This window comes from Podarcis bocagei (genome assembly GCF_964188305.1).
Source record: "Podarcis bocagei genome assembly, chromosome: 5".
Classification (NCBI taxonomy): Eukaryota; Metazoa; Chordata; class Lepidosauria; order Squamata; family Lacertidae; genus Podarcis; species Podarcis bocagei.
Genome location: NC_138129.1, coordinates 72,398,749 through 72,425,512, shown reverse-complemented (window position 1 = coordinate 72,425,512; position 26,764 = coordinate 72,398,749). Strand labels below are relative to the sequence as shown.

Sequence of the window (26,764 nt, the reverse complement as noted above, 5' to 3'; positions counted from 1 at the left end):
TGTTAAATTGGGTTGAATTTTGTACTACCCAAAATTATAAATTCATTCTAGGGCTATTGAAAGCCAGTGTGGTGTAGTGTTTGGGTTCAAATCACTATATGGCCACAAAACTTGCTGGGTAACCATGGGTCAGTGGTTGCCTCTTCGCCTATAATTTGATCTCTTTGGAGGAAGTGAGCCTAAAAATGTAATAGCTACTGGCATGTCAATGTCAAGAAAGCATTTCTCTTACATAAAATATAGGTATCCACTATGCATCTTTTGAGCATGGATGCGTAAATGAGAGAGTTTGCTACAACCAGAGGTGAGGTAGCTGGGTAGAGGAGACTTTGGACCCTATAAACTTTTATTTGTGAGAGGATTGGCTCATGATTTCCATTTTCACTTTTAGCATATTATAAAGTCACCACGGGGTTATTTTCCTTAAGACGGTTTTGCTCTTTCCTATGAATGTGGCTTAAGCTGATGTTTTTCTCCACTTCAGGGAGCTAGTTCTGAAGTTTATACCCTGACGCCATCAATACTTCTTGCTACATGGAGTGATGAAGTAATCACCACGCAAAATTGGCTTGGTAGCATAAAAAAAAGAATAGAGGTAAATCGTCTAACAATTTTGTTCAATTCTGATGTCATATTCTGACCTCGAATGAATCAGATTTTCTTCCCAGTTTTGAAAATCATGGAAATATTGTCAGTAATGTCTCTTCCCTCTTTGTGCAGCACACTTTTTTTGGGAGGAATTAACACCGATTCCTGAATGCTTCTATTTCCCCCCCTCTGTGAAGAATACAGAGTTGATGTGATTGCATATTGATAAACTTCCTATGTATAAAACGCTTTCATTGCTTATAAGATCACATTTGCCATACACGGATGATAAGGCAATTTGTCTAATGCAACCCTGTTACTTTTCCTTTTCTTCACATGGATGATTAAGTATTGATTTGTAACTTGAGGTTTACCTAACTATCGCAAACCTCTGCATGGTGATGCATTTATGAACAGTTAGCCAGGCCCATGGATCTGAAAATCAAAGAGTGTGGCTTCTAACATACATAGAATGCCTTCTGTGCCTGCTTTAGCCTCTCATTTGATTTAAATACTCACGTTAATCTAAAACGTTCTTGCTATTTTAGGAGATGCTTACGTAGGAGATTTAACCCGCAGTGGCTCATAATGCTTCTCTGCTGAAGCAGTTGATCTGTTTCTCTGGATGCGTTAGTTGCTATGGGAGATTGGAACACTGTTACAGTGCCAGAACTGTCCCCAGGTGAATTATTGAAGTCATAAGTTAAATTTTGGATGTCTTAATGCAGGAAGAGTTGATTATAATTATTAAAAGATCTTAGCAGTTGATAGTCGAGACTGACCGTCTGTATACAAAATAGTTAAATTAATCTTTAAAATGGAAATGCATAACTATGTAACTGCTTCTAATAGGTTTTGCTGAAGAAAGTTGGTTTTTGCAGAATTGTGAGAGATATATATATATATAGAGGTAGCTAAGTATTTCCATCTAACAATCAACAGTAAATTTATTGTAATGTATTGTATGTTCAGAATGTTGTGACTAACGTAGTAAGCTTTGTTGGGGAAAGTTGAGGTATAAGATACGGTATCTACAAGGTCACTCGTATTGATTATACATAAGAAAGAAGGAAAGCACATTCGTTATTTAATCAGATGCAAAGCTTCACAGTGAGAGATATTGCCACAAATCTTTTGGAATTGTTCTTATAATTAGCTTGCTGGATGTCATAGCTCTCGGTTTCCAACGTTTAGCTGCCATTGGTTAGTCATCCAAATTCTTCAATTGTGTATTGTTTATTTTTGTTACGCAGGAATTACACTTGCCTTGAAACCAATTGAATGGTCTCTGATCATGGGTATACATATTTGAGTAAAACAAAAACGATTGGTAATATTTTTGTAATATTTTGCTTTTTCCTCTCCAGATAATATCACTTGGTATACCTCAGGCAGAAACATGTCCCCCTCAAGCTTAAGTGCACAGCAAGTGCATTGCTCACCACTGCCTTTGTCCAAAAGTGCGCACAGCTTTTTCAGTGCCTTCTGCACAGAAGAGAATGTTGAACAGAGCCTCTCCTATCTTAACAGGGTAAATTGACTTAATTGTGTAGCAAATATAAGCATGCTTTTTGAGGAATGAATGTGCCACTCCCTCCCACCCACCCACCATTTGCTCCTTATGGCAGAAATAGTACTCTGTTTGATAAAGACCTGAATGTTGCCAGAGATTGGTTTAAAAGGAATTTGTTCTGTTGCACTAGGAGCTGACCACGCTGGGCTTCCCTTCGCTTTATGCAGACTCCAGAGGCAAAGAGTTAAACGTGGTATCGGTTTTAAACTGTGTGAATGACATGCTGCTGCTTCAGCGCAAGACTCTGCGAGCTCAGGAAGAAACAGAAACCCAGCATCTAAAACTGGGTAGCGACATGGACCACCTGCAGAACAGCTATACTAAGTTAAAGGTGCAACATTTTATTATTAATTGTTTTATTTTATTTGGATTGCTCGTTTGCTCTTGATTCCATGGCAGGTTACAGCCATAAAATTCATTGAAACGCCACCAACATATCAGAATGCAGCATGACAGCAGACAACAACAACAACAACAACAACAACAACAACAACAACAACAACAGTAGTAGTAGTAGTAGTAGTAGTAGTAATAATAATAATAATAATAATAAATTTATTATTTATACCCCACCCATCTGGCTGAGTTTCCCCAGCCACTCTGGGCGGCTCCCAATCAAGTGTTAAAAACAGTACAGCATTAAATATTGAAAACTTCCCTGAACAGAGCTGCCTTCAGATGTCTTTTAAAGATAGCATAGCTGCTTATTTCCTTCACATCTGAAGGGAGGGTGTTCCACAGGGTGGGCGCCACTACTGAGAAGGCCCTCTGTTTGGTTCCCTGTAACTTCACTTCTCGCAATGAGGGAACTGCCAGAAGGCCCTTGGCGCTGGATCTCAGTGTCCGGGCTGAACAATGGGGGTGGAGACGCTCCTTCAGATATACTGGACTGCGGCCGTTTAGGGCTTTAAAGGTCAGCACCAACACTTTGAATTGTGCTTGGAAACGTACTGGGAGCCAATGCAGATCTCCCAGGACCGGTGTTATGTGGTCCCGGCGGCCAGTCCCAGTCACCAGTCTAGCTGCCGCATTCTGGATTAATTTCAGTTTCCGGGTCACCTTCAAAGGTAGCCCCACGTAGAGCGCATTGCAGTAGTCCAAGCGGACAACCAACCATTTACCACTGTCCACCTCGGATCAACCCCCTCTTAAAGCCCAGGCAACTCAGTGTTTAATTGGCACCAAAAGATTAATGATGGTTCAAACTGTTTTCCAAGGAGGAGGGAGTTCCATAAACAGGGTGCCATCTTAGAGAAGGTGATTTCTCATGCCATTGTGCAGTGATTGCTCCCTAAGAAATGAACAGCGAGAGGGGCCTTTCCTGATAACCTTAGCACAAGGGGCACAAATAGGAAGAGGTTGCTCTTTCAAATATTTGTGCCCCGAGTCATTTTGCTTTTAATGCTAACTCCTTGAATTGGGCTTAGTAGCATACAGTAGGCGAAGATTATTCTGAGATACCGAGCTGATCACCTGGTCTGATTTCTATTTATCTTCTGAAGTAGAATTTGGATTTAATATTGCAGGTAAATAGAATATTTTAAATGTGCGCTTTTATGTCAGCCGACTTACTTAGAATGCCCTCAGTATTTTGTAAGGGAACTCGGTTCAGCCTTGTCATGGACGCAACATTTAGCTTCTCTGTGTGCCACAATATAGGCATGTATTTTTTTAAGAGTATATCACATGAAAAACTCATAGCGATTAGAGCAAATTCTTGAAGTTGCATTTCACATCAGGGGGCCTTTTACTGCCATATCCTTTTGGTTGGGTCTTCATAGCAGTGCACTTTATTTAATTCAGAGCAGCGCTACAGCCAGGGCCTTTTTGCAACAATATTGACGGGTATGGAGTACTGGAACATTTATATTTTATTTTTATTTTTTTGCTGCCTGTGCCAGCCATTTTATGCAGGCACTCATGGCACTTTTATCGCTATATGAGCATGGTCATCTCTCTCTCTTTTTTAAAAAACCACTTGCTATGGTAGATATCCTGGTGGCTCTCTCTTTAACACAGCATGGTTAACACAGCACACTTTGCATGCAGTATAAATGACTCTCAGCCTTACCACTTCTAGCCTTGTGTTAATGAATTAATTCCAGAAGGCAGAGTGTGCTGTGCAACGCGCAGGGTCGCAACTAGGATTAGTCCCTCCTTATTCCAGGTCTGCAGGTTGGAGGCAAATTGAACAACTTCATTAAAATACAGAAGAACATAGAACTTGATTTCAATGCATTCCGTGAAGGTAAGCTGTTGTGCTAATGCCCTGGGGTTCAGACTAATAGAAGCCAATCGCTTAGTACTAAGTGTTTGTTTCTGTGACCGAACACTACAATCTCAGTAGTTTGGCAGCAGCCAGTTGTGTGTTTCAGGTAAACTTGTGAGAGTGAATTGTGGGTCACTTCCTCTCCCCCTCTTTTTTTTTAAACAGGAGCAGCTGGAGGCCTCTAGAAGAGAAATAGTTGGACTTCAAGAAAGAGACAGGCAGTTGCAATGCAAAAACAGGAATCTACACCAGTTGCTAAAAACGGAAAAAGATGAGGTTAGTCAGCCTGTACGTTGATGGCAGTGGCATCGATATTTTTTGCTAGACTGAGTGAACTTTAAAAAAATATTGCCAGCCTTTCATTTAAAAGGAAATTCCCTAGGGGTGGAGTTGTTGAAACCTGTGTTTGCAGCAGGCTTGTGTAATTGACGGTGTGGAAGCTATAGCCCTCCAGATGGTGATGGACTACAACTCCCATCATCACTGACCAGCACTGGCTGCTGATTTTCTGGGGTTCTAAAATGTGAAAGCTTCCCACACAAGTACACATGGTTGCCTTCCGCAATTTGGAAGGTGACGTGACCAGGGGCTAGAGCTGGCATACTCAATGCGGGTGGTGCTGTGGTCTAAACCACTGAGCCTGTTGGGCTTGCCGGTCATAAGGTTGGCGGTTCGAATCCCCGCGATGGAGTGAGCTCCCGTTGCTCTGTTCTAGCTCCTGCCAACCTAGCAGTTTGAAAGCACGCCAGTGCAAGTAGATAAATAGATACTGCTGTGGTGGTAAGGTAAAGGATGTTTCCATGTGCTCTGGTTTCCGTCACGGTGTTCCATTGTGCCAGAAGTGGTTTAGTCATGCTGACCGCATGATCTGGAAAGCTGTCTATGGACAAACGCCGGCTCCCTCACCCTGAAAGCAAGATGAGCGCCACACCCCATAGTCACCTTTGACTATGTCCAGGGGTCCTTTACCTTTTACCTTTACTCAACCCAGCAGCCCACCTATTTTGTGTTAAATAAACACATTTCTAGGAAACTCTGCACTGCATCTGCAGTTTCATACCACAGGTAATCAAGTTGTTTTCACGATTATTAACTCTGAAATGAAATAGAGGTGATTTAACGTTATTAGCATCTTAGTTTTTCATTCTGAATCTGCTCAATAGCTTTGAAGTAAGGTTACCAGACGTTCCTGTTTCCTGGGGACAGTCCCTGGATTTACAAATCAGACCCCATACAAAAGCCATTGAAGTTGAGAAGTGTCCCCAGATTCATTGAAAATAATCTGGTAACCTTACTTTGAAGGACTCCTTGGAACAGTAGGGAAGGTTGTGTAGGCAAAAGAGAATTTGTGGGTCACCCCTCCCCTTTTATTTGGCTCAAGGAAGCTTCCACTGTATCAAAGAGCTTTCCAGAAGCAGTGACACAATTGCATCCAAACCAATAATTGGAATTTCTGGCTGCATCAATAGCAGAAATACTGACCTAAGCAGTTTCATATTAGGCAGGAATTTTAATTCAAAATCAAGAGTAATCTTTTCTTTAAAAATATGCATTTTGTAGGTACAGAAACTACAAAACATTGTTGCAAGTCGAGCCACCCAGTACAATCATGATATGAAGAGGAAAGAAAGAGAATACAACAAACTGAAGGAGCGCTTTCATCAACTTCTTATGAACAAGAAAGATAAAAAAATGAGTATGTCTTCTAAATCTTTTTCTAGGGGTGGGGCTGGTCAGTTTTGTTCCCCATTCTAGTTTTAATTTATCAGTCATTTCCTTTTTTGTTTCCAAACTGATAGGCATGGAAACTCCTAAATTTTGGTAAATTCTGGCAGTTTAGGGACTGTTCCTCAGGTTGCATTGTCCAAACATCATGATGTATAGTGCAGGAAAAGTGGCACCTTCGAAGAAACACAGTACAGTTGTACCTTGGAAGTTCGTTCGACTTCCAAAACGTTTGGAAACCAAAGTGCAGCTTCTGATTGGCTGCAGGAAGCTCCTGCAGCCAGTTGGAAGCTGTGGTAGCCCCGTCGGACGTTTGGATTCCAAAGAATGTTTACAAACCGGAACAATCACTTCTGGGTTTGCGGAGCTGGGGAGCCAAAACATCCGAGTACCAAGGTGTTTGGGATCCAGGGTATGACTGTATATTGCTTTTCTCAGAACCTAACTTGATATGAAGCCTAACTCGGGGTTGGCAGGTAGACGGCACTGGATGTTTCTGGTATGTTTAGGTTCGGACATAGCAAGGACGACAACCAGTGCCAACTTGCCAATGTCCATCTGCATGAGGCTGAAAGTGGACAGTGTAATGACACAGTCTCACTCACTTGGGCTTCTGTATTCACACAGCATAATGCAATACAAAATGTATGGTCAATTGGCATCTTCTAGGGTGTCTGAAATGTGTTTTTAATTTCTCCTTCTTGCAGCCATGGATGTTCTAAACTATGTAGGTAGAGTTGATGGCAAGAGAGGTGCATGGAGAACTGGGAAAACAGAAGCGAGGTGAGCTGGTCACCGTCTAATGATAAAGAGCTTTTACTGCTTTATTTTTGCTCACGACACAGTTTTATTTTTGCATTTTTCATGCTTAGTTACTATGCGTGTTCTGCTTTCAGAAATGAAGAGGAGATGTTCAAAGCTCTCTTAAACGAGTATGAACAGCGTCAGAAACAGCTTCTGATAGAAAATGCTGAGCTCAAAAAGCTGCTTCAGCAAATGAAGAAGGAGATAATCTCTCTCCTTCCATCACAGAAGCAGAAACCCAAGGAGAAGTCTGAAGATGGCAATGGAACTGTAAGTTTTAACACACACAGACACACACACAAAAACGAAATTGCACCGTAAGGTGTTGTATCATGAGATCGTATGAATTGTTTCTCACTTTTGTCTTCTGCGATTCATCTTTTAAATGGTTAGACTTGCATCTTCCACCAGGTGCTACTTGAGTAGTTCCGAACTAAGATAACTATACAGTCCTGTTGAAATCAATGGGAATTAGTCATAAATAACCTAACTTCTCCTGTTGACTTCAGAATGTGCCATAGTCAGGCTCTAACTCCACATGTTTTATTTTCTGCAAGACAGGAATAGCAGATTTCTGTTCCTTGTGGGAGAGCATAGTTTATATATACGGGTGTGTTTTCATTAACTTGGGCATGTGGGAATTGTTGCTCTTAAACCAGAAATTAAATTCCTGCCAGCAGCATTTCATTTTAAAAAATATTTCCCATTATTACACAAACCTCAGAGCTAGATTAGATTTGCAAAACAGATTAACTCTAGCTAAACTGCCCTGGTATTTGACTCCCCTTATTATTCTATCTACTCTGTGCGCCTGTATCTGCCAGTTACTTTCACTGCTTCCATAGTTATTAAAGCATCACTTGACCGTCTTCATAACATTTAACACTATAACAATTGAACACATTGTGTCATTCTTTTTTACTTTCAATAGATGGAGTTATCGCTTTATTTTGCCACAAGAAACACCCTGGTTTATAGGATTGGAACTAGTGACTTAGGGTGGCAGGCTTAAAGCACGAGAGAAATTGGGAGATTCTTGGGGACTGAATTAATGTATCTTCTTTGAAGAATTATATTTTGTGTGTGTGTTTATTTTAAAAAAAGATGATCAAGGTACTATTTTCCTGAAATGTTCTATGCTGCCTTTTCAACTGCATTTGCAGTATATTTGACAAAAACATGTTTTTTAAAAAAGTTTTTGGAGCCAATGCAATTTCACAACCAGTTCTGAGTGGATCATGTCCAGAAAAACTGGATTTTAGAATTCTGAGCTGCCTTAACTGGTAGGAGATGCTGGTTAAAGGCTACGGAAATATCCTTTTATTTAAGCGGTTTTCTAGAGGAGGTGTACACATTGTGCATATAAATAGCTGTGTAGATGAATAGCCTATGCTGGAAAGCATAATGTTGTAACCATAACTTATGTATATTTGTTTGAAGATTTATCTTTGTTTTTCAACTCAAAAAAAGTTCTCAAAATAGAGAGGAGCACTAAAAGCAAAATATTTACAGTCAACCATCTACGTTAAAACACAAACTAAATCGACAGTATTAAAAGTAGGATAACATGAACCAAACAACCCCACAATTAGCTCATACACTTTTGGAAACCACTGTTGCTTCATGGATATGTTCTAAAGTAGGCATTTCCTTTCAGGTTCTCTCAGACATGGAGGAGGACTCTGGAGAAGCAAATAAAGAGAATGTGTGGGAACTTTCTTGTGAAACAGTGCGTGAACAGCTTGCTAACAGCATTCGGAAACAGTGGAGAATGCTGAAAAATCATGTTGAAAACCTGGACAACCAAGGTAAAAGTAGAGATCTGCATCATACTTGTGACATCTTTAATCCTTCTGTAATGTTGGTTGAGCACTTGCTATGGAAATACCTATTTAATACTGTTTTCTAGTGGTGCTGTGATCACTCACTACAAAACATCTCAGGCAATAGAAACTGGATTTTCCTTACTACAGGGGAACAGCTAGAAGAAAGTTGCATTTAGTACAATCATTTTATTTCAGATATATTATGACAGAAAAATTTCGTTATGCCCTTCAGGAATTGGGGGGGGGGACTTACACCATTGTCTATTTACAAATCACTTAATTCATAATCACACAAGCATTATTAGCAGGTTTGACTTTAATGGAAAATTCTTGGTCTCCCTTTGTCCTCAAACACTTTATCTCAGTTCTTTCAGTTGTAGAAGTTTTGAGAATAGCACTTCTGTTATCCTGTATTTTCAGGCATTTTGGGTTCTTCTGCTTTCCATCTCTCAAGTTTTCCCCTTCTATATATTACAGCCCCTAACAAACTCGGTAATATCCAGTGCCCATTCCCACCCCCCTTTGTACATTAAGTAAACAATCACATTCTGATTCCATTCAAGTCTTTTGGAGCCTTGCTAATGCCTTCATTGGACTTTTGGCAAATTGCTTTGAAATAAATGCTGGCTATTTATCTAATGACTAAGTGAGTCCATGTAGCCCCAGAGAACCTGAGCAATTTAACAGACAGCTGAGTGTTGGTTTTCTCCATTTCCATTATACAGAGGACTGGTGAGTATGATCTGTGCTGCAACACCTCCAGAATTTATTGACTTCTATTAAAAACGGTCGATTCTTTGTAGAGTTAGATTTTTCTCCTCTAGAACAAATTCAGTAACTATTTCTTAATAAAAAGGCAGAAATTAACAGAAGGCACTTTTCAAACTTGCAGTGCATTCTGGGTCACCGAATGAGAAAGATACAATCTCAAGAGAGAGCCATGAGCTAGAAGTCGAGAGGCTGCAGTTGGAAATTCAGCAGTGCAAAGAGATGGTGAAAACTCAGCAGCAGCTCTTACAGGTAAGCATCTTATCAGATACATGGTCTTAGATGAAGTGTGCAAGAGGTATCAAGCACCGCATTTTTCGCTCTATAAGACGCACCCGACCATAAGATGCACCTAGTTTTTAGAGGAGGAAAACAAGAAACAAGAAAGCAACACAAAGCCTCCTGAGCGAAGAGGCAGGAGTGCTCCGGCTGCGCTCAAGAGGCTTTGCGTGGCTATCCCTGAAACCAGGAGAGCAGGAGGGATCGGTGCACACTGATCCCTCTTGCTCTTCTGGCTTCAGCGATAGCTGCACAGCCTGCATTCGCTCCATAAGATGCATGCACATTTCCCCTTACTTTTTAGGAGGGGAAAAGTGCGTCTTATAGAGCGAAAAATACGGTAGTTCAGCCTTAGCTTTCTACTTAACAATTTCCTCATGCTCTTTTAGATCTGTAGCACTTAAATAATAATAATACAGATCTACAAACAGTTTTAAAACGTACACATTTTAACATTATTTTAAGAAGTCTGCCTTGCCTTTGCATTGTTGGATCCTGGCACAAATGGAAAAGAACAAGGCCACAAATTCCTGAAGGGGGTTATGCAGGCTTTTGTATCCTGGTGTGCTTCAGAACTAATTTTAGGAAGGAGGGCAAGGAAAACAAAACTCTAGCTGCCCTGCTTCCTTGCACTTTGAATTGACTAGTTTTAGAACTTTTTGTGCATGCTGCAGGTTACATAATGTTCCAAGTACAGAGCAGCTGAATTGAAATGGACTCTTTTTCTTATGCTCAGTAGTTCACTTTATAGATTCCTCCTTTCCACCAACACATGCTTTTCTGACTTTTTGGCCTAGTAGAACACCTAGTTAATTATCATTGTCAAGTTTATTTTGACTTTTTCTGGCAACTAAATATAACTTCATTTTGGCCCAGGTAGTAGCTTCCAAATAATCACTTCTCATTTCCCCCCGTACTTACGTGCAGCAGCAGCTAACTTCTCCATGTGATGATGACACCAATATGTTGCTAAAGGACTGTTACTTGCTGGAAGAAAAGGAGAGGCTGAAGGAGGAGTGGAAACTGTTCCGGGAACAGAAGAAGAACTTTGAGAGAGAGCGCAAAAGTTTTACAGAGGCTGCTATCAGGCTAGGACTTGAGGTACTCAAAATGATTCTGTGCTTTCTAAGGCTGGAGAGCAGCCTTTTTCTGTGCTTCTCAGGTAAATCAAATTACCGGGAACTAGAGCTGATCTGTGTCGCAGGCCTTGTTCATATTGTGTCCACTGTTTACCACAGAATGAACACTCAAATGTTTGAAAGCAAAAGCAGGCAGGGCATATTTAAGGGAGCTGCAGCTAGCTACAGCTTCTTTGCATTTATCTATTTGTATTTATAGATGTGCACCCCCCACTAAAACATGCCTGCTGTATGATGTCTGGTCAGCCTTTGGTTCTAATTCCAACCATCCAAGTATTACAGCTTGCGGGTTCCCCTGGGTTGGCCTAGGGGATTTTGAGCTAGAAGAGCCATGGACCTGATCTACCTCGGATGCTCTTAAATGCTTACAGTTTGTGCTCAGCAGCACCATAGTTCCAGGTGAAGCTCTGCAAAAGCTCTAAAACTTTGTGATAGCATTCCTTCTCTGTTTAGTGTGGGAGGTACGCAAGCAAATTTTTTCTATTCCTCTTTCTACAGGAAAGCAGAGGTTGTGTGAGTTTAGATCCAGTGAGCCAGTGTGGTGTAGTGGTTAAGAGCGGTAGACAAGTTATCTGGGGAACCGGGTTCGCGTCTCCGCTCCTCCACATGCAGCTGCTGGGTGAACTTGGGCCAGTCACACTTCTCTGAAGTCTCTCAGCCTCACTTACCTCACAGAGTGTTTGTTGTGGGGGAGGAAGAGAAAAGAGAATGTTGGCCGCTTTGAGACTCCTTTGGGGAGTGATAAAGCGGGATATGAAATCCAAACTCCTCCTCCTCCTCCTCTTCTTCTTTTAACTAAGCATCTCTTAGAAGCTCCTTTCTCACTCTTTCCTGCGCTTGCTCAGAGTGGATCCAAATTCTCTCTTTGCTGCTTGTTCTCAGGCATCCTCTCCCTCTTTCATTTCTTCTTTCCTTTTGCCTTATAATCCTTTGAACCTATGAAAATCCGTGATGTTAAAGCTTCTGCGTCCTTCAAGTTAGAAGACTATGATCAACTCATGTGTTTTTCATAAGAGCAGAATAGTCCTTAGGTCAGATCCTTCTTTCATCTTTGAAGTCGACACCATATTTCACAGGACATTTTTCAAAGGAGCTTGCTCAAGTTTGTAGGGCAGCAGTTGAAGAAGGAGCAAAAAGGGTTTTCTTGTGTGTGTGTGTTTCTTGTGGCTGATTAGCTCTTTTCCCTGTGTAAAGGTCAGAGGGGGCAGGGTTTCTGTTGAGGCAGGGGATTAGCTGTGGGAGGAGCTTATCAGAGTTTGTAGGGCAGCGGCGCGCGCCTAGCGGCGCGCGCAGTTATATCCATCTTTTAGATTTAGGGGAGCTAGTCTCAAACGTTTGTTGGGGGAGACCTAGGGTTTTTTTTTGTGGGCGAAGTTATTTGTCCTGTCTTCAAGCTTTTTATGATGGAGGACCTCTGTAGCCACCCCCAACAACACGATCTCAAGATGGAAGGGGAGGGAACAGCTGCAGTCGCCTGCGATTCCTGCGCAATGTTTGCCATCTTGCCAAAGGTTGCAGGCAGCTTCACCTGCAGCAATTGCATGTTGATTGCCCTTTTAAAAGACAAAGTCCAGCAACTGGAGGAACGTGTAGCTACGCTCCAAAGAATTAGAGAGCTGGAGCTCTTCTTGGAAGCAACAGAGCACACCGTCCCCACCAAGGAGGAGACAGGGGACTCCCCTGAGAAGGAGGCTAGTTCATCAACACAGGAGCCAGATATATGGAGAAACGTGACTCAAAGAAGTAGGAGGCCCAGGGTTCACTCTGATTGTTTAGAAATACACAATCGCTTTGAGGTCCTCTCCCCTAGCATGGAAGACGAAGAGCAGACTCCATTTGAGGATCTCTCCCTCATTACAGTCGATCAGGTATATGAAGACGAGCAGCAAAGTCAGTCCTCAGGGAATGTGCAGGCGACCTTGGAACGGACAGCTCACGGAAGAACCCCGACCAAACCCAAGAGGAGGCGTGTAGTGGTGATAGGGGATTCCCTACTGAGGGGAACAGAAGCAGTGATCTGTGGGCCTGACAAGATGTCTCGGGAAGTGTGCTGTCTCCCCGGGGCTAAGATCCAAGATGTAACTGAACGACTGCAAGGAATCATAAAACCCACTGACAAATACCCCTTCCTCTTGGTTCATGTGGGAACCAATGACACTGCAAGCAATAGCCTCCAGAAGATCAAAAGAGACTACGAGGCTCTCGGCAGGAAATTGAAGCAACTAAATGCACAAATTGTCATCTCGTCTGTCCTCCCAGTTGAACGACGTGGCCCAGGGAGAGAGGGGAAAATAGTGGAAGTGAACAGCTGGCTTCGCAAATGGTGTAAACAGGAACGGTTTGGATTCTTAGATCACGGACTGCAGTTTCTTGAAGATGGACTTCTGGCAAGTGATGGGCTGCACCTCACAACGGTTGGGAGGAATGTTTTTGCCAAAAATCTCAGAAACCTCATTAGGAGGGCTTTAAACTGACTAATGTGGGGGAGGGAGACAGTGCTCCTGAAGGTAGGAGTCTATCAATTAATGAAGATGATCATCCAAATGTCATAGACCAAATGGAGCAAACAGCATGCGGACCTAGTGGTGGGAGGAAAAAATCCTTAAATAAGAGACACGGGGGAATGATTAATGGACTTCAATGTCTGTACACTAATGCGCAAAGCATGGGAAATAAACAAGATGAGCTTGAGCTCTTGGTACAGCAAACTAAATATGACATAATAGGCATCACTGAAACCTGGTGGGATAAGTCCCACGATTGGAATGTAATAATGGGGGGATACAATCTATTTCAGAGAAACAGACCAGACAAGAAAGGAGGAGGAGTGGCGTTATATGTCAGGGATGTGTATACCTGTGAAGAGATCCAAGATTTAGAACCTCAAAGCCAATGTGAGAGCATTTGGGTCAAAATTAAGGGAGAGAAGAATAACAGAGACCTCATTGTGGGAGTTTACTATAGACCCCCAAGCCAAACGGAGGACATAGATGATGCCTTCCTGGAACAGATGGCCAAGCATGCAAAAGGAAGGGAGATAGTAGTAATGGGGGACTTCAATTACCCGGATATTTGTTGGACGTCAAACTCAGCCAAGAGCATAAGGTCAAACAGATTCCTCACTGGCCTTGCAGACAACTTCATTGTCCAGAAAGTGGGAGAAGCAACAAGAGGAACAGCCATTTTAGATCTGGTCCTAACCAATGTTGATGACCTGGTTAGTGGGGTAGAAGTGGAAGGATCATTAGGCGCGAGTGATCATGCTCTTCTGAAGTTTACTATACAGCGGAAAGGAGCAGCCAAGCATACTAGGACTCAATTTCTTGACTTTAAGAAAGCCGACTTCATAAAACTTAGGGAAGTGCTGGGTGAGATCCCATGGACAGCAATACTAAAAGGAAAGGGAGTTCATGATGGCTGGGAGTTCGTTAAGAGGGAGATAGTAAAAGCACAACGTCAGGCAATACCAATGAGACGGAAACATGGAAGGTGCCTAAAGAAGCCAGGGTGGCTATCTAAAGAACTTTTAACTGAATTAAGATTAAAAAAGGATGTGTACAAAAAATGGAAAAGGGGGGAAACCACCAAAGAGGAATTCAAACAAATAGCCAGCACGTGTAGACACAAAGTCAGAAAAGCTAAAGCACAGAATGAACTCAGGCTTGCTAGAGAGGTTAAAAGCAACAAAAAAGGCTTTTATGGGTATGTTCGTAGCAAAAGGAAGAACAAAGAAACAGTGGGGTCACTCAGAGGAGAAGATGGTGAAATGCAAACAGGGGACACAGAAAGGGCTGAACTCCTCAATGCCTTCTTTGCCTCAGTCTTCTCCGATAAAGAAAACAATGCCCGACCTGAAGAATTTGGAGCAAATGATTCAGCAAAGGAAACACAGCCCAGAATAACTAAGGAGACAGTACAAGAATATTTGGCTAGTTTAGATGTATTCAAGTCTCCAGGGCCAGATGAACTGCATCCAAGAGTATTAAAAGAACTGGCAGATGTGATCTCAGAACCACTGGCAGTCATCTTCGAGAAATCCTGGAGAACAGGCGAAGTCCCGGCAGACTGGAGGAGGGCAAATGTTGTCCCTATTTTCAAAAAGGGGAAAAGAGAGGACCCAAATAATTACCGCCCAGTCAGTCTGACATCAATAGCAGGGAAGATTCTGGAGCAGATCATTAAGCAAACAGTCTGTGAGCACCTAGAAAGGAATGCTGTGATTACCAATAGTCAGCATGGATTTCTGAAAAATAAGTCATGTCAGACTAACCTGATCTCATTTTTTGACAGAATTACAAGCCTGGTAGATGAAGGGAACTCAGTGGATATAGCCTACCTTGATTTCAGTAAGGCATTTGACAAGGTGCCCCATGATATTCTTGTAAAGAAGCTGGTAAAATGCGGTCTTGACTCTGCTACCACTCAGTGGATTTGTAACTGGCTGACTGACCGAACCCAAAGGGTGCTCATCAATGGTTCCTCTTCATCCTGGAGAAGAGTGACTAGTGGGGTGCCACAGGGTTCTGTCTTGGGCCCGGTCTTATTTAACATCTTTATCAACGACTTGGATGATGGACTCAAGGGCATCCTGATCAAATTTGCAGATGACACCAAACTGGGAGGGGTGGCTAACACCCCAGAGGACAGGATCACACTTCAAAACGACCTTGACAGATTAGAGAACTGGGCAAAAACAAACAAAATGAATTTTAACAGGGAGAAATGTAAAGTATTGCACTTGGGCAAAAAAAATGAGAGGCACAAATACAAGATGGGTGACACCTGGCTTGAGAGCAGTACATGTGAAAAGGATCTAGGAGTCTTGGTTGACCACAAACTTGACATGAGCCAATGCAATTCTGGGCTGCATCAATAGGAGTATAGCATCTAGATCAAGGGAAGTAATAGTGCCACCGTATTCTGCTCTGGTCAGACCACACCTGGAGTACTGTGTCCAGTTCTGGGCACCACAATTCAAGAAGGACACTGACAAACTGGAACGTGTCCAGAGGAGGGCAACCAAAATGGTCAAAGGCCTGGAAACGATGCCTTATGAGGAACGGCTAAGGGAGCTGGGCATGTTTAGCCTGGAGAAGAGGAGGTTAAGGGGTGATATGATAGCCATGTTCAAATATATAAAAGGATGTCACATAGAGGAGGGAGAAAGGTTGTTTTCTGCTGCTCCAGAGAAGCGAACACAGAGCAATGGATCCAAACTACAAGAAAGAAGATTCCACCTAAACATTAGGAAGAACTTCCTGACAGTAAGAGCTGTTCGACAGTGGAATTTGCTGCCAAGGAGTGTGGTGGAGTCTCCTACTTTGGAGGTCTTTAAGCAGAGGCTTGACAACCATATGTCAGGAGTGCTCTGATGGTGTTTCCTGCTTGGCAGGGGGTTGGACTCGATGGCCCTTGTGGTCTCTTCCAACTCTATGATTCTATGATTCTATGTCCTGAACCTTTTCTGTTGCCCCAAATGTTCTCTGGCTGCTGAGCAAAACCTGGCACAAATTACCGTACACATCATTCAGAGAGACAATCTCTTTGTTTCCTTCCATCTCACCTCCTTGGGGGAAAAGGTCACCAGCCCTGCAATTGCCAGGTGGACCAAAGCCTGCTTAGCTTTGGCCTGTGAAGCACAGCAAATCCCAACACCTCTGAACATAGGAGGTGAACATTCCACCAGTGTGGCTGCCGCCATCCTGGAAAGCTGCCAGGCAGCAACTTGGTCCTTGGATAAGCACCTTCACAAGATGCTACAATCAGGACTAAGGCATCTCCACATTGGCCAGTGTTGAGTGGGTCCCCAGATGTTGTGGGACTACAACTCCCATCATTCCTAGCCAGCATGATCAGTGGTCAGGGATGACGGGAGTTGTAGTCCAACAACATCTGGGGACCCACAGGTTGAGAACCGCTGCCGTAGGCAGTGTTTTCAGCCCAGAGTTGTCCTCCCTTTGTAAACAGCCACTTGCCCACCCAGCCTGTTACGTATTCCATCTTGGGAGAACTCCTTCACCAAACAGAGAATGGAATGTTGGTACTTGCAGGGAAGCTCATTTCTGATTTGGGGTGCAGATGTATTAAGCTTAAATTGGCTATCAAATTGTGCAGGAGGCTCTTTCATGGTCTCCTATAGGCAGGTCATTACGTGCATTATTAAATTGCTTTTTCTGCTGCAGACTTGGCCATGATGTGAAACTTATGGGGGTGGGGTGGGGAAAGCTTAGGTTCAGTACCTGAAGTTGCATGGTCCATGTTTTCCTGTGTGAGTGGGAGATAACCCACCTCTACTAACCAAAGCAGAAGGGGACCTCCAGGTGAAGGCCAATGTTATGATCTTTTTTAACAGCCTGCGTTCAATTAATTTATTAAGTATAGTGCCAAGATGTATGTTGATTTGTTATGGTAATTTTGGGTTTTCTCTTGGTGTAGAGGAAGGCATTTGAGGAGGATCGCGGGACTTGGCTGAAGCAACAGTTCTTGAGTATGACTCCTGACCAAAATAAATGCGATCACGCGAAACCTCAAAGTGCCTTCTGGGGAAGTAAGACTTTTATAAAAAAACTCTTCACAAACTCATTCTCCCTTTAACAGCAGAAATGCCTACCTTTAGCTGTAAATCTCTACGACTAAATTTGTGGTGATAAGTGCAATATTGTTCACTGGATTTCTGTTGTATGCACTTAGTGTAAGTAAAGGACATGATAAAGGACAAGGCGGTGTACTGCAATGATTTTATTTTGCTTCCTAATGAACTGCACGCTGCACCAACAAACCTCTAGTAGCTTCCCGGCTCTGACAGCATTTGGCATTATTGTTTCCTAAGAAGCAACATTTGTTTTGCAGGTACCGACTCGGATTATCCATTAGCAAATTTCAGGTATCGCCAAAAGAAACTGAACCACATGACCAATGCCTCCAAATTCTCAGATGTTTGTCAGGCAGCTCTGCATATCCTTGAGAACAGGTATCCGCGTTTATTCTATCACTTTTACCTCCCCTTCCCTACAGCATTAAAAAGTTAACAGGCTGTGGTAGAAATATTCACGAACCTCAGAAGTTTTTGGATTAGATGTTTGTTCCAAGAGATGTTAGAATCACTTGACTCTGTGTAATAATTGTTCTCTTGCATAGGAGCCAACTCCTAAGGGCTGTGGGGGCTTCCACCCCCACAATAAAATATTTGAGGGGGCTGGCCCCCAATAAAATTTATGGGCATTCCCAAATGGGGTGTGTGTGATTGGTTATGCTTCCCTGGGCCCCCACAATATTTATTCAAGTTGGCACCCTTGTTCTTTCTCTTATGTAATCTGTTCTTAGCTGTTTCCTGGCTTCAACAAGTATAATGGTTAGACAGTTGGATTAGGGTCTGAGAGACCTGGGTTCAAATCCTCACTCAGCCATGAGGCTCACTGGATGGTCTTGAGACAGTTGCCTTCTCTCAGCCCAAGTGGGGGGTTGTTGTGAGGCTAAAATGGGAAGGTGGGTGACCCACGTTTGCCACTCTGAACTCGTTTCAGGAAAGGTGGGGTATGAATATAATAGTAAATATAATACAACCCCTCCCTAACAGTTTTCCAATCTCACAAGGTCTTGCAAGAACTTGTCTGACGGGGAGATGGGTTAATTCTGCAATGAATTGGGGCATTCCAACATAAGTTAATTTTTCATTACAGTCGTACCTTGGAAGTCGAACGAAATCCATTCCGGAAGTCCGTTCGACTTCCAAAACTTTTGGAAACCAAGGCGCGGCTTCCGATTGGCTGCAGGAAGCTCCTGCAGCCAATCGGAACCCGTTTCAGACGTTTGGGATCCAAAGGACCTTTGAAAACCAGAGCACTCACTTCCGGGTTTGCAGCGTTTGGGAGCCAAAATGTTCAACTCACAAGGCGTTTGACTTCTGCGGTACTACTGTATTTACTTATAATAGTATTTAAATACCACTAAATCACATGAAAGTGGTTTTACAACATTAAAAAGATATACAATAACAAAAGAGTTTAAAACAAGCATCAACAAACCATTGGGGGGGGGGGAGTACTGATAATTGCCTGCACAGGAAGCCTGGCAGACTAAAAAGGTTTTCAGCAGGCATTTAAAAGTTGTCACAGAAGGCGCCCGATGAATCTCTATTGACAGAGTATTCCACAATACTGGGCCAATGACACAACTTGGTTTCTTCTTGTTGTCACACGAACCTCATCAGCTTGGGGAACGGTCAGCAATGCTCCTGCATAGGGTCTCAGTGACTGAGCTGTGATATAAGGGTTCAGGGTGTTCCCTGAGTTGCCTTGGAGTGGACCTAAGTTGTTCAGGGACTTGTAAATCAATACAAGAACCTTGAACCTGGCTTGGTGGTAAATGGGCAGTCAGTGCAGCTGTTTTAACAATGGTGTCATACATTTTCGGCCAGAAACTCCCATCAGCGGCCCTCAAGTTTATTGTCGCACACCTGGCCATAGAGCTGTCGTTGGAATTGTTCAGGGCAGGGCAAGTCTACACAACGTAGACCAAGCCGATTGTATCCCACCAGCCCTGTGTTTTGCTTGGCATGGGCCATTCCTTGCACCATGGAGGTAGAAAATGAAGAACCCAATGGTACATTGCCATATATAATTGCCGTATAGAATTGGTAAACGGTGCCTGTCTTGGGGGAGGTGTCATAAATTGCGTGAGCCAGGGCTCCTCCTCCAAATTAACGCGCTTGACCCTCTCTTCTTGTTTCTGTTTCTCCTTCGCCTCAAGTGCTCCTCTGGATAAAACGCCCGATGACCGAAAGCCAAGCCAGGTTAGAAAGGAACAGTTGAGGAAGATGCAGACTACTGATGCCAGTCCCGTTGCGCAAGACGATGTGGACAGCTTGCACATGCTACTGCCAGCAAACTTATGCACAGAGCACATAGATAACTTGCCTTAGATTCTCGGACCTCTTTCTCTCTCTCTCTCTCTCTCTCTCTCTCTCTTTGCTTAACTGGATGTGTCCATAAACTTTCGTTTGGCGAAACAGGGTGTTTGTTTTTCATGGAATCAATCAGCGGACATTGATAGCGGTTGTGCTGTATGTGTGGCTTTTTAAGGATTCTCCCCCCCCCCATCCCAGCCCTCATTTTGGACCTTTCCTGTCTGTACCCTTTTGAAAGGCTGTTTAAAAATCTATGTCTTGAAACAGATTATATTCTTAGAACAGAAGACGTTCTTGAACGGAAGGAATGTTTGAATCTTCTGATAGTGAAATTGTATTTTTTACTTCAGGTACTAGTAGTGCTTTTAGCACTAGTATGGGGGAATATTCACTTGCGTCTCAAGTGTAACTGGCATTGAAACTCTCCCCCCCCAACTTGAATGTACAGCATATTGCAGGTGATTAACACGGCAGGTTCTATATTTATTGTGTGACTTTGGGATTACCTCTTTTCATAAATTAAAAAGCAAGGTATTAGCTTGCACATAGATGGATACACACACACACACACACACACACACACACACGATAACGTGTCAATGCCATGAAATTAAATTCACAGGTCCCAAAAAATCATAGTATTTTACATGCCAATTGTCACAGAGGTGTTTTTTTTTTTTTTAATTGTGATAACTATGTTTACAGATGGGGGATTTTTTTTAATACTCAGAGAAAAAGAACCTTAAAATGCATCTGCAAAATAAATGTAATAAGCGTATTCTACAAAATACAGATGAATGGATTCTGGTGTTTTATTTATCAATTGGAAGCACTGTACCAAATCGGAGGTAGGTTACGATGGAGCTCCCTCTGGCTTGCCCAGGGTCTTCCATCTGGCCTCTGAATTCTAACTGCTAAGCATTAAGTGTTTCGTCAGCTCATGAATCTATGCTTGAAGAATCAAAGTTGTGTTTATTTGTATGCAATATAATTTTTAGAATTGATTCTTTCCGTGAAAAGGCGTTGCGGTATCTCCCTGCTACACAGTTTGCATTATGTAATGCATTTTAGCAAAACAAATAAGAACTTTGCGATTCTTTTTGCAAGTTTCTGGGGTTTCTAAAATGTAAGACTTGGGGCCAATTCACACAAAATTATTTCTTCTACATGAGAGAAGACCCGATACACTTTTTAAATGGTGTGCATGCAGGCATATGCCTACTGCAGAGGTCACTCATCGTATTGGGCCAATGGCCACATTTGGAATAGCAGTTGTGAGGGTGCGACTTGTAACACAAAATAACACCCACATCTTGAAAGAGCACCACAAAAGACAAGGCAGCAGAGTGTTGTGGATGTGCCTCACCCTCCAGTGTGGGGGAAAGGCAGCTACATCACCCATCATCGTGCTCAGGGAAGCTCCTTATTCAGAACATTAAATAAAAAAAGCACATTGCCTGCTTTTGACACAGTGACATTCTTGGCTTCATGGAATGCTTGAGAATATTTGACAGTGATCAAACAACGGGCAATCTGTTGACAGGTCAACTGACACTCTTGACCTGTCAGCTCCCCAACTTGCCAACACAACACTGACATCAGTCAAACTTTCAGTTTAGGTCATTCTCAGATAATCTGCAAACTTGATAAACACAGAAGGTAAATGGAAACAGGTGAGTGAAGACACCTCAACCCCCCGTCACATCTTCTAACTTAGCCAGCAAGTGCTGGTAGGATTTCAGATACAGTTGGCAATCCATTGCTCCACACACCTCAAGGTTAGAATCCTGCAACATGTTATACATAAGGCTGCCTCTGAAGACAGCTTGGAAACCTGCTGGTGCAGAATTCAGCAGCCTGGTTGCTTACAGGAGCAAGACACAGAGCATATAATGTAAATCCTGGTCCAGCTGCACTGGCAGCCAATTAGTTTCAGAGCCCAATTCAAAGGGCTGGTTTTGACCTATAAAACCTTCAATGGCTCAGGACCGCAATAATGCTTCTCCATTTGAACCTACCCAGGCCCTACGTTCAGCATCTGAGGCCCTTCATGAGCCTCATCCACGAAAAACCCAGAGGGTAGCAACATGAGAATGGGACTTTTCTGCAGTGGCTTCCCACTTGTGGAATGTTCTCCCCAAGGAGGCCTGAGTAGCGCCTTCATAATACACCTTTAGGCACCAGGCAAAAATGTTCCTCTTGAACCAGGCCTCTGGCTGATTAATCTCCTATGGCCTTTCAAATCTGTGGGAGGGGGGAATTATTGGTTTCCCTTTGTTCTTATTTTTATTATGTATTTGGTGGGCTTTATATTGCAATTTTACATTTTGAACCTCCCTGAGATCTACGGATGAAGGGCAGTATATAAATCGACAACAACAGTCCACCCCACTAAGAATTACAGTCTGAGATTGCACTCCTATATCCAATTAACCCAGGAGTAAACCCCAATGAACTGAATGGGGCCTGCTTCTGAATCGACGTGTAGGATGTCGCTGTAAATTAGTCACACTTTAGTCCAGAGGTGGAGGACGTATGACCCTGCAGATGTTGTGGGCTACAGCTCTAAAATTCAAGTACAGAATGTTCACAGCAGCCAGAAAGTCTTAATTTCTCACCTTTGCTTGTATAAACAATAAAAGAGTGCCAGTTTGTCACAAAAGTATATTTATATTTCGCTCCTTTAACCAGACATATTTGTTACTTCTCCCACCAGAGAGACTTGCCAAGCCATTTAATAACCATTAGCTAATGTGGCAACTTCCAGTATTCCAATATTGAGCAACAACCAGCCAGGTAGCTACAAGAAGACAGCCCATTGGTGGTTGAGTCTCCTTCTTTGGATGTCTTTAAGCAGAGGCTTGACAACCATATGTCAGGAGTGCTCTGATGGTGTTTCCTGCATGGCAGGGGGTTGGACTCGATGGCCCTTGTGGTCTCTTCCAACTCTGTGATTCTATGATTAGGGGTTTGAAATGGCAATCCATGTTGTTTTGAAAAAAAATCTTTAACTCCACCAGTTCCAGAGATTTCAGTAGTTGCTGTCCAGGCATTTTAGTAATTTCTGCAAAGACCCCAGTACAAAACTGCAACCTACCGTATTTTTTGCTCTATAACACGCACCTGACCATAACACGTACGTAGTTTTTAGAGGAGGAAAATCCGTAGGCATGCCACCCGTAGGCGTTCCCTCCATAACACGCACAGACATTTCCCCTTACTTTCTAGGAGGAAAAAAGTGAGTGTTATGGTGCAAAAAATACGGTACCTTTCTTTTTAACGTCCACCACATATGCTGGAATGATCCTGGTTCCTTACACAACCTTGAATTAGAGATCGTCAGTTGAAGCTGTCTCACAGTGCAAAAATGATATATGACCTCTGTTTTTAATGCTTGTTCCCACATACTAGATTATATCGATTTAAATGGGAAATTTAACCACATAGAATTCTACCAATGGTCTTCGATCAAAATATTCCAGTTGGACTCTTACATCCATTTCAGGCTTTCTTCAGAGCCAATATCAATGCTAAGAAGTAAATTTTAAGCACGAGACACCAGCCCCTTGTTTTCACCTTCAGTGCTTGGAAACAATAGCTCAGGGGTCAGCAAACTTTTTCAGCAGGGGGCCAGCCCACGGTCCCTCAGACCTTGTGGGGGGCTGGACTATATTTTCAAAAAAAGAAAAGGAACGTATTCCTATGCCCCACAAATAACCCAGAGATGCTTTTTAAATAAAAGGACACATTCTACTCATGTAAAAACACTAGGCAGGCCCCACAAATAACACAGAGATGCATTTTAAATAAAAGGACACATTTTACTCATGTAAAAACATGCTGATTCCTGGACTGTCTGTGGGCCTTGATTTAGAAGGCAATTGGGCCAGATCTGGCCCTGGGGCCTTAGTTTGCCTACCCATGCAATAGCTGAGAGATCCTTCAGGAATTGCTGATCAACATGTTCCTATCTAATAAAGGAACTCATTTGATACTAATTCAACCAGTTAAAACATTCATTTTAAAGGTTGAATATTTCTAACAGGAGTCCTGTCTATTGGGATGGAATTTTAATTTAGCCATACTATTAACACTGAATAATCAGCAAGCAATTATATTCAGCTGCAATGAAGCTGGATGGACAAACGACTCTGGCTTGTCTTGGTTCTTTGCTTCCCTGGAATGACCTGCCTTTGGGGGGGACAGAGAAAGTTTTCACTGACCTGCTATTGCCCCAATACCCCTTTCTTCTGGAAACCTACATAACTTGGCATTCATGGAAGATACAATATTTGCTCATCACTGTCAATATTTTTGTAGACGAAAAAGTAATCCCTTGGTCACTGTGACCGGTGATAAAAGGACACACTGCAAATGCAAATTGCAGCAATGTTGCCAAAGAGGAAAATAACCCAGAGAGGCAGATTATGAATTTAAATATCAAATTTTAAAATCATGTAAATATCTGTTCACCCCCTTTCCCCTGCCTGTATCTTCATATTTTTGCAATAGTACTATTGATGGATCTTTTTTTTGGGGGGGGGGGATGCTGTAGAAGATCTAAAGTACGGTACATTCTTTAGAAAAACAACAACAACAAGTTACTGCACAAATCTTCCTTTAAGATGTTGATGAATTCCCAATACCCATCAGCTCCAGCCAGGATGGCTAATGGTCAGTGGTGGACATTCTTGGACTGTGGGTCTGGGCAGTTGCCTTCATTTAACATGGACCTTGAATGTGTGTCCACTGCCTGCCTCAGACTCACAAACCCTCCAAGTGTCCCTATTTTCCAGTGACCGTCCTGGATTTACAAAAGCTGTCCCGGTTTCTGACCTGAACCTGAAATGTCCTGTTTTTCCTTAGGACATCCCTACTTTCATCCAAGAAATGTTGGAGGGTATGATAAGATGTCCCTATTTTCCTCAGAGAAATGTTGGAGGGTATGGAGTTACGCAACCCCTGAGCCAAGCCGTTAAGTAACTACAACATTTAGGTGACATCTGACTGCAGTCCTGTATAGTTTTATTATGTTTTTTATATATGTTGGAAGCCGCCCAGTGTGGCTGAGGCAACCAAATCAGGTAGGCGGTGTAGAAATAATAAAATTATTATTTTTATTATGGAATAGGACGTCTCTATTTTCATCAAAGAAATGTTGTGGGGTATGGACTCATTATGTCCCAAACTACAACGTTCCTTTTTACGCACAAGGCTTCCACTCGTCTCTCCATCCTTTTTGAGAATGACACCATTGACTTGGCTTTCTCTATGTCTAATGCCACTATTTCCTTGTAACAAGTTTTGTCACTTCTCTCCTTAAAACATAGCAAAATATGCCCCGCCACTTGTTCCCTTAGCACCCCTCTAAAAAAAACCCAACCATTCAAGCTGACATCTCCTGTTCATTCCTCACCCTTGACTCCTGCAACCTCCTCCTCCTCTGTGTTAATCCATTAGCTCACCTCAGTCTTCTTGCCTCTGTCCAGAACTTAAGCCAAAATAATTATTGTGTTGCGCTGATCAGGGCCAGTCCTACCATTAGGCAGAGTCAAGCAGCTGCCTCAGGCGGCAGATGCAATGAGGCGGGGAGCAATGGAGGACAGAGGACAGAGCTGTGTGCCTGACCTGCTCCCCATAACCTAACCTGCTGTCTTCAGTAGTGGTGGAAGAGACTGCAGATATTCAAGTAAGAGTCAACTGCTAATCCAGCCGGCTTCTGAACAAGAGCACCATCTTGACCTTTGCCTCAGACAGGAGATGATCTAGACTACAGGATGCCCCAGGAAGCTCCCAGCACAGGTTTCTTGCCATCTCCCAGATCTTTCACAGGCTCCTTCAAAGCCCTCCATGGTCTTGTCCATCTATCTGTGCCACACCTTTCAGCTCTTATATTTTGGTATTTCTCAGCCCCTCCACTTTCAACATGTTAAGAAAAGGATCTTGCTCCATCAAACAGCTCTGCACCTTCTCCATAAGGAGGCTACCTCTTACCATGAGGCAAGGTGAGGTCACTGCCTCAGGGACAGAAGATCCATTCCCTAAGGAATGCATTACCACCTGTTGCTGCCGCAGTGGCAATCTCAGCTGTGGTGCATTCCTTGGAGGCCACATCTGCTGCCTCCTCAGCAGCCCCCTCCACAATGCTGCCTCTACAATGGCCTCTGGGCAAAGAGGCAGTGGCGTAACGTGGGAGGTGCAGGGGGGCAGGCCGCACCGGGCACAACATCTGGGGGTTAGGGTTAGGGGGCGCAAATCCACAGGTTAGGGGGCGCAAATTACTTGCCTTGCCCCGGGTGCTGACAACCCACGCTACGCCACTGCAAAGAGGAGGTGCTGCTGGTCTTCCCCCACCCTTGTTCTCAGTGTAGATCATCCCTCGCTCCTTCTTCCCTGGCAGAGTGGGTTCTCCTGAGGCGCCAAAATGCCTTGGCCCAGCTCTGGCTGCAGTGGAGTGAGAGGGACATACTAATATGATGTAAGCTGCCCAGAATGGCTGGGGAAACCCAGCCAGATGGGTGAGGTATAAATAATAACATTATTATTATAGCAGAGTAAGAGCACTGCTAGATTAGGCCAAAGGCCCATCTAATCCAACATCCCAGACCTTCCAAGTGTCCCTATTTTCCAGGGACAGTCCCGGATTTACAGAAGCCGTCCCGATTTCTGATTTGATCCCAGAATGTCTGGCTTTTCCTTAGGACGTCCCTATTTTCATCAGATAAATGTTGGAGGGTATGAAGTTCTCTGACCCCTGAGCCATCTGAAGGTTGCCCTTTATAGGGAAGTTTTTAATTTTTAATGTTTTATTCTGCTTTTATATATGGTGGAAGCCGCCCAGTCAGATGGGTGGGGAATAATAATAATAATAATAATAATAATAATAAT

The 26,764-nt window shown here is 43.1% G+C and overlaps 1 protein-coding gene across 1 annotated transcript; it reads left to right on the top strand.

The window, feature by feature from the left end:
* The first annotated feature begins 1,134 nt into the window (after nucleotides 1-1,134).
* Nucleotides 1,135-19,978, top strand: SSX2IP (SSX family member 2 interacting protein). Its single transcript, XM_081195779.1, has 13 exons — nucleotides 1,135-1,270; nucleotides 1,956-2,119; nucleotides 2,292-2,492; nucleotides 4,596-4,706; nucleotides 5,991-6,126; nucleotides 6,863-6,938; nucleotides 7,052-7,229; nucleotides 8,617-8,773; nucleotides 9,678-9,805; nucleotides 10,760-10,933; nucleotides 17,407-17,518; nucleotides 17,821-17,941; nucleotides 19,720-19,978. The coding sequence occupies exons 1-13, from the start codon at nucleotides 1,228-1,230 to the stop codon at nucleotides 19,889-19,891; spliced, it is 1,773 nt and encodes a 590-aa protein (XP_081051905.1). The 5' UTR covers nucleotides 1,135-1,227; the 3' UTR covers nucleotides 19,892-19,978.
* Nucleotides 19,979-26,764: the final 6,786 nt, after the last annotated feature.